Source organism: Rhynchophorus ferrugineus, unplaced genomic scaffold (genome assembly GCF_030347505.1).
Source record: "Rhynchophorus ferrugineus isolate W39M unplaced genomic scaffold, kcgeb_rfMv2 rfM11, whole genome shotgun sequence".
Classification (NCBI taxonomy): domain Eukaryota; kingdom Metazoa; phylum Arthropoda; class Insecta; order Coleoptera; family Curculionidae; genus Rhynchophorus; species Rhynchophorus ferrugineus.
In genome coordinates, this window is record NW_027472590.1 from 1,757,301 (window position 1) to 1,769,024 (window position 11,724).

Below are 11,724 nucleotides of genomic sequence, written 5' to 3' on the forward strand. Positions count from 1 at the left end.
ACAGACACGCTAAAGATATCAACTGAACGTGTACATCATATCATTGACGAATATTTGGGTATGAGCTCTGTACAAGTGGGTGTCGCACGAGCTCACTTTTGACCAAAAGCAACGACGTGTTGGTGATTCGGAGCAGTGCTTGAAGATGATCAAGCGTAATAAACTAGAGTTTTTGCGTCGATATGTGACAATGGATGAAACATGCCGAATGGACTGCACACGATGAACCCGCTCCAAAGCGTGGGTAAACGCAACAGTCGGCTAACAAGGTTATGGCGTCTGTATTTTGGGATGCGCATGGAATAATTTTCACTGACTACCTTGAAAAAGGAAGGACCATCAACAGCGACTATTATATAGCGTTAGTGGATCGTTTGAAGAACGAAATTGCCGGAAAACGGCCGCATTTGAAGAAAAAGAAAGTGCTGCTTCACCAAGTCAATGCACCGTATCACAAGTCAGTGAAAACGATGGCAATAATCCATGAATTGGGCTTAGAATTGCTTCCTCATCTACCGTGTTCTCCAGATCTAACCCCCAGTCGAATGAAGAGATGATCGAAACTGAAGCCTCTTTTGAAGCAAAGAACAAATCGTAATACAAAAATGGTATTGAAAAGTTGGAGGGTCGCTCCAACTCGTCGTCGATTTTTACTGAAAATATTACTTTAACAATATAGGAAAATAGGCGCATTATAACCTCCAAATTGTTCAAAGAAATAAATTGGATTAAAGACAATCTGTAGAATGTATTTTTGTATTTAAAACTAAACCATATCTAAAACAACCCGTATTCGACAGCATGAATCAATATATTTCCAGTTCTTTCCTTGAAATCGCTGCTTTGATGGCTCTTTCCCATGACACTATCCAAGTGTTCCACGCTCCTTTCTTCTCCTTCCTTTTCCGTGTATTCCTTGCATTGTTCTTTGTCAGTCAGCTTTATCTGCCATAACATTATACCCATCAGGGCCCCAAACAAACTGTACTGTTTCCAATCTTGTTTTAAAATCTCAAATGGCAAGAGGTCTTCTCCGTTGAGCCCAAACTCTGTGGCGTAGTGACAGAAACTTTCGTGGTAGAGTTGCAGGTATTCTTCCACTTTATCAAAATCGTCCTTGGACGCTCCAGAGTAAAAGAAGAAAGAGAGATCGTGCACTGGCGTAGATTCACGACAAAATTGGAAATCTATCAGTTTCATATCCTCTAATTGTCCTGATTCCTGGAAGACGTTGAGAAGAAATCATTATATAAAAATTTAGTGTTTTGATGAAAATTTTATGTAAACAGTGATTCTTTATAGAGAATGTGACAACACAAGATGGTATGATTCTTTTTATTTTTGATTGTATTTCCAAGACTGGTTGTTAATTGTCAAAACTGATGATTTTATCGTTTTTCCATTCCAAACTTTATGTAGCGTGTAGATTTAAAAAAAAATTTGCCTATATATGTTAAAAAAAAATACGACATCATTTCAGATTTTTCCTTATAACTTCCGTTTGCCTAAAGACGCATTGCCTCATACATCAATATTCATATAAACTCTGACAACAAATAAAGTGGTGAACTAATTTTTGTTACAAGTTAGATAGTTTCCAAGTTATTTGTATTTCATGTTTTTGGTGGAAATTTCTTAAAACTCTCTTTTACTCGATTTCTCACAAATAGTTAGTTACAATCCAAAACTGATGGTTTATGGTTTTTAGCGCGCAAAAATTGATAGTGTGACATTTTCAGTTCATTCTAATATACAAATATTTTCTGCAATTTTTCCATATATATACTCAGGAAATATCGCGATTTTTGGCCGTTTTCAGACTTTTTCCTATAGCTTCCGTTTAGAGAAATATTTATGGCTGCAAATAACACTCCTTATACAAAGTTGGATGATAAATAATGTGGTGAAACCGGTTTTTCTAATAAGTGACATAGTTTCAAAGTTATTCGTATTTTGTGTTTTGGTGAAAAATTCTTTAAACTCTGTTTTTGTGGATTTCACGAAAACAATTGGTTAAAGGTCAAAACTGATGATTTTATGGTTTTTAACGCACTAAAAATTATGTAGTGTGACACTTTCAGTTCATTCTGAGATACAAATATTTTTTGCAATTTTTCCATATATATACTCAGGAAAAATCGCAATTTTTGGCCGTTTTCAGACTTTTTCGTATAATTCCCATTTAAAGAAATATTTATGGCTGAAAATAATACTCCTTACACAAAATTTGACGGCAAATAATGTGGTGAAACCGTTTTAGTGATAAGTGACTCAGTTTAAAAATTATTCGGGTTTTGTGTTTTTGGTGAAAAATTCTTTAAACCCTATTTTTGTCGGTTTCTCGAAAACAGTTGTTTATAAGTCAAAACTGATGATTTTATGGTTTTTAACGCCCTAAAATTGATGTAGTGTGACATTTTGAGTTCATACTGTGATACAAATATTTTCTGCAATTTTTCTGTGTGTTTTAAAAGTTTTATTGAAAAATTTCAATTAAACAATGATAAATTGGCCTAAATATCGGAATATACGTAAATTCGAATGCTTTTTAAAGTATTGTATAAGTAATTGAAGATAGAAATTCAATTTTGTTCGTCAGTATACAAATAACAACACAAAAATTGGCATGAAACGGAAACTGTATAATTAATTAAGTAAATGAAGAAGAAAATACAAGGGAATATTGGGGATTCTTACCGAGTATTTAAAAAAGAAGTTATTAGACCAACAATCGCCGTGGGTTATGCAACTGTAATCTCCACGGTACCTGCAAGCTCTGAAGAAATGCTCACTCAAATTGTCCGCCAGTTCTTTGCACTTATCCCGTACAGCTTTCGCATCCTCACACACCAAACCATTCAGACCCGCAACAACACAGGGTTCTATAACTTTAATGAGACCCTCGCCCATTTTCTCAAAGATCTGGACGGTCTCAGATACCAACGAAGCGAACTTGTCGGGGTTTTGCTTCTTCAGAACAAAGGATAGGGCATGGAAACGTCCATACAGTCGAAAGATATACCTCAGATGCTTCTGGTCAAGGTACTTCTTCTTGTCGTGCATCACGTAATCCATCAGCCTCAAGTCCTCCATGGCTACGTAAAGTTTCTCTGGATCGGTACTACCCGAGAAGTACCTGGTTATGTGATCGAATTTCGTCGACACTCCTGTCTCCGTCTGCAGCGATCTCAAGGCGGGGAAGATTATACTATAAAAAGCGATCTCGTTCTTGAACGTGAAATTGTTGAAGGCGAGTTTTGGTGACTTCTTGATGACCACGTTGATAATCTCACCGGTAGTCTTGTCCTTGACGCTGCCGGTGATGAACTGTCCGAGGAATCCATCTCCGGTATCCACGTTAAGGTCCGAATTCGCCTCATAACTGTCGAAATTCTGGCTCTCGGCGACCGATCGCAGGATACCGTCGATAACCTGCTTTAAGTCGTTGGAATCGCTCATTTCAAACCAGTTAGGAACCAAAAACACAATTAACGCCGGCAAAACTTAACCTGTCACTATTTATCATCAGAAAACAACTGAAAAAAACATTGTATCTCCGATTATTTGTACCTAGTCATCAAGTAAAATCATAGCAGTCAAATAAAAAAGTAACGAGACAGTACTGTGCAAACACAATTCAATCCATTTAATGATACTAATCAATCATTTCATGATTTCCACACATTTTAATCACTCAACAATATCCACATTCATAACTTTTGTTGTTTATTTTGAAGAAATATGCTGCGGAAGCCCATCAAACATCTTTATAAATTTATAATGATGCTACGCCGTCATCTCCCAATTGTCCATTTTGGTTTCAATGATTTGAAAACGGTGATTTTGATGTCAATAACAAAAGAATACCAAAACAGACAATAGTTCGAAGATGTATTGGACGAAAACCATGAAAACCCTGAAGAAAGAACTGTTTCCAGACGTCTACATGAGAAGGATAAGGGACAAAGGAAGGAAAAATGGCTGTTGCCAAGTCAAAAGAGAATAACGCTTCAACATCGCGGTTTCATTAGTTCACAGACAATAAAAGAAGAGTTTTCTGGGGAATATTGTAACTAGTAAGCTACTGCAACAATCCTAAATGCAATATATATATATATATATATATATATATATATATATATATATATATGGGTAACTCACCAAAGCGACATGTACATGGCTATAAAAGCTATCTTGCTACGCATGTGGTGGTAACAGCAAGGTGTAATATGTTACCAGCTAGTAATATCAAAAGAAAGTGTTTCTACAAGTGTCTACGGACGTCAATTAAATAAAATCAATAACTTATTGTTGCAAAAAATACAAGGAATTGCGAATAACATACACAAAATAATTCTCTTGCATGACCACACTCAGCCACATACTCCAAGGGTTGAAAATAATACACTGTTACAGCTTGAATGAAAAGTTAAACATACCTCAATTCCTAGTGATATAATCAAAATGAAAAAAGTGAAATCTCCTGATACTTTTTTATTCGATATATTTTCTACTTTACAAATTATACAAAAATAAAATGATTATTACAAATGTTAATGACACGCAGTTCGCACATTTGTTTATCAAATCTTAAGGTGAGTTTCATATATTTTACTGTGATTAATTTATAAAATCATTCTCTCAAACGATACTCTGAATGAGTCAGGACTTTTAAGTACATCGACATTTTTTTTTTTGAAGAGTAATACTTTAAAAACAACTTTAAGCAAATATGAACGTAAAACACATATAGTATCACAACTAACAACATGCAGTTCAATTAATCGGCAATAAATTAGAGTCATGATGACTGGAACTGATAAAGGCAGATGTTCTCACACTTATCTCTACGTTTAAAAACAATTTAAATAAAAATGCGAACTAGTAATAGTCTCTGTGTATGTTTACGTCAATAATATGAATGTTATCATTTATTTTGATGCTTGAATTCAGTCCAAATGTTCAAGATTTCGTTTAATAAGCTGGTGAGTGCATCTAACAAAGCAAAACAGATGAGATTTTGTAGTTTTTTTCTTCTAATTATTGATATTATGTCGTTAATTGATTAGTATTTTAATACAATTTTTTATGTATGTTCACTTTGTGATATATATATATATATATATATATATATATATATATATATATATATATATATATATATATATATGTATATGTATATATAGTTTAACAAGTTTATAATAGGTCAATTGAAAAGTCCCCGGCCTGCCATAGTAAAACACATTTTTTTTGGCAATGCCCTTCAAGAGTGATACACTGATTTTAGCGACCCTCCAACTTTTCGATAACATTTTTGTAGTACGATTTGTCCTTTGATTCAAATTATGCCTCAGTTCCTTTTGAGATCTGAGAACAAGAAATAGTCGCTGAGGGCCAGATCTAGAGAATACAGTGGATTAGGAAGAAATTCGAAGTTCCAATGTCGATACTTTCAAGTAAAAAAAAGCATTTGATATAAATTTAGAACAATGACAAATGACTGCAAAAACTTAAAATTTCGAGTCAATATAATGGGAATTGGTCATGAATTTTGCCCTTATACAAATCCAACAATATTTAACCGACTTCGGAAAAGGAGAAGGTTTAGGTCATAGTACCAGGATTCGTTGAAGTAAGGAGTGGAAATCGAGAGAAATCCTCAAATTTCAAAGGCACGTACAAAGTTTTCACATATTTTTTATCTAAAATAATCAGATATTTGTATATAATGTTATTGCTAAGCTGATGTGACAGAAAGTTGTTCAGTGCAAAATCCATTCAGTTTGCGTTGCAAGCACTAACTGTAGCATATAAGACCTTGTAGAAATATCTTAAACAACTGCTTCTAAAGTGTAATAGTTAAGAATTTAGCTCCCACACGGAGGTTGCGCGTTCGATTCCCGGCGAGGACAATAACTTTTTGTTCCTGTTTAGTTATAACATTTGTTAGCAAATCACCTAGGTTAGGAGCGGACCGCGGGGCCTTAAGCGATCCTTATTTTCAATCATTTTTTCTTTATTCCTATTTTTCTTCATACGGACAGCACTTTTACTCGGGCTATCCATTGTAATACTTAATAAAATAACTGCGTAACATATTGAGTATTTTTTACAAAAAAATTGAACCGACTTCAAAAAATAAATAAGGAACTCACTAAAAATTAAATTATAACTTAAGTTGGCCCAGACAATACAAAAATAATAATATAATTTTGGGACAAAACAAATCTAAATTAATATAACTGTTTGGGTTCGGCACGGACTTGAAAGTAGTCAGTTGGTAGTAGTTAAAATAATATTGTAAATAGATCAATTGGTTTAGGTAGGTATTAAGCTAAATAGTGTGTGTATATAGTAGAATATAAAATATGTATAGTAGATAAGGTAAATAAGGTTTTTTTATTTTTATTTAGTTATTATAACGATTAAAATGTACATATTTTATTTTAAAATGTTTTTTTTTGTATTTTTAATTTTTGTGAGTTCCTTATTCATTTGTTGAAGTCCGTTAAGTTTTCTTGTTAAACATATTGTATACTCGTCAACTTCTTTTGTGTGCGACGAATTGTCTTTCTGATAGTAATTTTGGAAGAGACATGTAAAAGTAACGGATCGATTTTTCGATTTTCTAATTGCCATAACGTCTTCTGTATCTCCCTTATTGATTGTAATCGTTCACAAATTGCTACTGCGATTTTCTTTTAAGTTCTGCATCTTCGAACATGTTTGGCCAATTAGAACGTTGTTTGTGTTGAAGGCTCATCAACACTAAAATCGACATCTCCAAAAAAATATAAATAATAGTAATTATGAGTTTATGTGTTAATAGAATAAAATGGCAAATATATCAAAATAAATACACTGCAATCACACACTGGAGCCAAAACGAAGGTGTTAGGTGAGGTAGAAAAAAGTACCTAAACTAAAACAACATATTAAATATTGTAATCTAATATAAAAAAACAAGGAACACTCTTCATTTGTATCTATATCTATGAACGGTCTTTATTTGAATCACTGAACAATTAATGTTAAACTAAACAGTACATAAACATTAAATAATACCATATTCTACAGCATGTTTTAAAATATTTGTGGTCCTCTCCTTAAACACAGGGTTACTGTGAGTCCTCTTCATCACATTATTCCATTGTTCGTAACCTTTATCCTCGCTAGCTTTTTCAGTAAATTCCTGACATTGTTCTTTGTCCGTTAACTTTATTTGCCATAACAGTATACCCATCAACAGTCCAAACAAACCGTAGGTTTTCCATTCTTCCTTAAGGACATCGAAGGGAAGAAGTTTTGTACCGTCCGAACCCAGCTCTTCGGCAAATTCCGTAAAGCTTCGATAATAAATGTCCAGATAGTCGTCCAGTTTATCGAAATCGGCTTTCGAGGCGCCGGAATAGAAGAAATAGGACAGATCGTGGACGGGGGTGCTTTCGTGGCTGAATTGGAAGTCTATCAGTTTCATATCTTCCAACTTTCCAGAATCCTAAAAAGGGGGAAAAATATGTAATAATATTCATATAAATGAATACAAATAAAAACAAAGTATTAAATATTATTACAAATTATTAAAAACCGGTTTGGATTATAACAGGTGAATTGAAAAGTCTCAGACCTGACACATAGATGGCGCTACTAGAATTAAATCCATAAGTTTTTTACTTAGCCCTAACTGTCAAAGCATGCGTATATAAATTTGACAGCTGTCGGATCACTAGTTTGTGAATTATAGCATTTTGAGTGAAACAACTTTTGTTATTGTGAAAAAAATGGATAAAAAGAAATTTAGCGTGTTGATAAAATATTGCATTTTGAATTGTTGGTTAAGGTTTGGTATGCTAAGTTTGGACATGGTGAAATGAGCACCGAAGACAGTGAACGCAGTGGATGCCCTAAAGAGATTGTTACTGATGAAAACATTTAAAAATTCACAAAATGATTTTGAATGACTCTAAATTGAAATTGAATAAAATAGCAGACACACTAAAGATATCAACTGAACGTGAACGTGTATCATTCACGAATATTTGGGTATGAGAAAGCTCTGTGCAAAGTAGGTGCCGCACGAGCTCACTTTTGACCAAAAACAACGACGAATTGATGATTCGGAGCAGTGTTTGAAGATGGTCAAGCGTAATAAACCTGAGTTTTTGCGTCAATATGTGATAATGAATGAAACATGGCTCCATCATTTCACTTCACAAAGTCCAATCGACAGTCATCCGAGTGGATTGCACACGATAAACCCGCTCAAAAGCGTGGGAAAACGTAACAGTCGTCTGGCAAGATTATGGCATCTGTATTTTGGTATGAGCATAGAATAATTTTCATTGACTACCTTGAAAACGGAAGGACCATCAACAGCGACTATTACATAGCGTTATTGGACCGTTTGAAGGACGAAATCGCCGAAAGACGCCCGCACTTGAAGAAAAAGAAAGTACTGCTTTACGAAGACAATGCACAGTGTCACAAGTCAGTGAAAACGGTGGCAAAAAATCATGAATTGGTCTTCGAATTGCTTCCTCATCCACCGTATTCTCCAGATCTAGTCCCCAGTGACTATTTCCTTTTCTCAGATCTCAAAATAATTCTCGCTGGGAAGATCGAAAAAAGTGGTGTTCGCCAAAATTCAGGCTTATTTGGAAAAGAAGGACAAATCGTAGTACAAAAATGTTATGGAAAAGTTAGAGGATCCCTATAATTAGTGTATCACCCTGGAAGGCAATTATGTTGCATAAGAAAGGCTTCACTTTCAATTGAGCTGTTATCAGGATGAAAAATACAATTGTCTCTTACTAACATAATTTTAAATAAGCGATAATTTTGTGGAAGGTGAATATCCCAATTTATATTTTTATATAGTAATCGTTAATGATCATTATTCTTTCAATGTAAATCAAAACTATCAATTGCGATTAATTGTGGTATCTCATTATACTTTAATGTTGTATACTACAATACTTACAACATTGTACAACTTATTTATCTCGCCAAATTTACAACAGGAGCTTCGAACCATTGATATTTTTTGACATTTATCAAATAATAAACGCTAGTCGAGGCATATTGCAAAAAAAGACTATCAAAAATCTCATCTCTCGACTTCAGCTTGTACGTCTCTTAATGTCCCCAATTCTAAATAATACATAATGCACTGAATATATCCACATATGTATGAAAAGTCAAACAAACACTATGAAACAGAGAAAAAACATTGAAAAATTAGTAATAGAAAATACAAAAACGGAAACATAAGAGATGAAAATTGAAGAGAAACTTTATATATTTTAAACTATCCTTTTACTAACTAGGGGTTTATCTGGACTGGACCCACAGTTTAACTTGAGCTCCGAGCCACGGTCCTCGGCATTAAACCTACCGACTGGCGAGTGACCAACTTAGAAATCATCCCAAAAACTTACTTACCCTACCTGGTTACTGGAATAACTGCGATCATTTTTCTTGTCGGATTTTGCACTCCGGCCTAGGATAATCTCAAACATAAATTTACGACCATGCCTCAACAGGATTCAAACCCGCGACTATCGCAACACTAGATGGACCGTCCTGTCGCCTTTACCATGCGCCAACCAAGCCGGCAAGAAATAATTTAAGAAATGTCTAAGATAAATACCAATGCCGTCACTTCAGAAAACAAGAAATCAAAATCCAAGCATGACAAAGACAAGGTGGAAGTTTAAACCTAACCCTGTTTATATTATTGATGGATAAAATAATGGAGAAATATCCAATAGAAATAAAAGTAGAACTTTTGTAGACAATTCAATAATAAAAACTGATAGGCCAAAACATTTATATCACGTCCTTATGATTTTATTTATTTATTTAGTTATTTTTATCAAGTCATCTTCAGTAGAAAAATGTTGAAGAAAATAAATACTCACCGAATACTTAAAAAAGAAATTATTTGACCAACAATCTCCATGAATGATACATCCACATTTGCCTTGATACCTAGTGGACTTGACGTACAAGTCTTGCAAATCGTCCAATACTTTTTGGCTTCTCTCGTGTTGTATCTTGAACTCTTCGGAATCGAAAGCGTCTACCGCAGGCTTCAGACTGCTCTTCATGGCTATCACCAGTCCTTCCTTCATTTCCTCGTAAACCTTCACGGATTTCGCAGTGATAGTTCGATAGTCTTCCGGTTTTTGATCTTTCAGAACAAAAGAGAGGGCGTGATATTTCCCGTACAGTCTAAAGATGAACTTAAGGTGTTCTTCGTCGAGGAACTTCTTCTTATCGTACATCTCGTAGTTTAACAGTTTGAGGTTCTCCATGGCTAGGTACATCTCGTCTGCTTTAGAACTACCTGAGTAGTACTTGGGCACGTTGTTGAACGGTCTTTTAACATGAGCTTCCTTTTGTAGGTTGTCCAACTCTGGATATACGGTATCATAGAATACGACTTCGTTCTTGAAGGTGGTATCACTGAAGGGCATCTCGACGTTCTTCTTGATGACCACATTATGGACTTTACCGTTGCTTTTGTCCTTCACCGAGCCGAAATAGATCTGTCCCATGAAGCCGTCGCCTGTTTCAGCGCTCAGATCCGCTAGCAACTCGTAATTGGTGATGTTCTCGACCTCAGCAACTCCACGAAGAATACCGTCAATCTGTTCTTTGAGATTTTTGTCTGTCATGACGTGATACGTCGTCTAAAAACCAACACTAACAACTGTGCCACGAGCATTATCGAATCGTAGTATATAACGTCGGTAATAGTACCAAAACAAAACGATTTTATCTAATAATTTTTAAGCGATATGTACCGGGACCTATCGACAAAATAGCAATGTCCCGCCGACTTATCCCTACCACGTAGATAACCGTGGTATTCGACAGTCCGGGTATTATTATTAAATTACTGCGAATATCGTCAAGGCTCTCTCTGCCGGCTCTCGTCTAGCGGACCCCAAAAAAACCGGTTAAAAATTTGTTAGATACATTTAATGAATGGTTGGTGCAACATCATCAAAACAATGTCACGGTCTCGCTCAGTCGCTCTTGCGTAACCTCCCCAACTTTAGCATTTGTTTCACAGGTGTAACAAAAGCATCACCTAGGACAAAAAAGCTCAAATGAACTACCTTTAGCACATGACTTGTTTTTCTGCTTTTCTAGATATATCTCAGGCTTTTGACAAAATATGGCATACGGGCTTGCAGGTTAAACTAAGAAACTAATCAGTTACTAAAATCTTATCTCCCGTATTAAATCCAATATATGCAGGAGTTCCGCAAGGTAGTGTACTGGGTCCAGTTACAAAAATAACTACTGCGGCAACATACGCAGAGAACACAGCTATCTTAGCATTCCATGAAGATCCAGTCACAGCATCAATATACCTACAAACCCACCTGGATCAAATACACTCATGGTTGAAGACATGGCCCATTAAAGCCAATGAAACAAAATCCACCCATGTAACGTTTACCCCGCGTAGAAGAACATGTCCGCTCCCCCAAGCAGAGCATGTTAAATATCTTGGTGTGCACTTAAATCGACGCCTAATATGGAAGAAGCACGTACTCTCTAAACGGAAACAACTGGGACTAAAATTATATCAAATATATTGGCTCATTGGGCGCAAATCCAAGTTATAATTTGATAATAAGGTATTGCTGTATGAGTCTATAATCAAGCCTATTTGGTCATATGGAATCCAACTATGGGGTATCGCTAGCA

The 11,724-nt window shown here is 35.2% G+C and overlaps 2 protein-coding genes across 3 annotated transcripts; both read right to left on the reverse strand.

The window, feature by feature from the left end:
• Nucleotides 1-728: 728 nt before the first annotated feature.
• Nucleotides 729-3,538, reverse strand: LOC143204996 (uncharacterized). The gene is made up of 2 exons (XM_076417956.1): nt 2,698-3,538; nt 729-1,221 (listed from the first exon to the last, which is right to left on the reverse strand). The coding sequence occupies exons 1-2, from the start codon at nt 3,457-3,459 to the stop codon at nt 778-780; spliced, it is 1,206 nt and encodes a 401-aa protein (XP_076274071.1). The 5' UTR covers nt 3,460-3,538; the 3' UTR covers nt 729-777.
• A 3,441-nt stretch (nt 3,539-6,979) lies between these two features.
• LOC143204998 (uncharacterized) lies at nt 6,980-11,471 on the reverse strand. Of its 2 annotated transcripts, XM_076417958.1 has the most exons (3): nt 11,315-11,471; nt 9,921-11,229; nt 6,980-7,498 (listed from the first exon to the last, which is right to left on the reverse strand). In XM_076417958.1, exons 2-3 carry the CDS (start codon nt 10,677-10,679, stop codon nt 7,055-7,057), a joined length of 1,203 nt encoding a protein of 400 aa, XP_076274073.1. In that variant the 5' UTR covers nt 10,680-11,229; nt 11,315-11,471; the 3' UTR covers nt 6,980-7,054. The 2 variants fall into 2 exon arrangements, with proteins under 2 accessions (XP_076274073.1, XP_076274074.1); XM_076417959.1 differs by lacking the exon at nt 11,315-11,471 and having other exon boundaries at nt 10,032-10,743.
• Nucleotides 11,472-11,724: the final 253 nt, after the last annotated feature.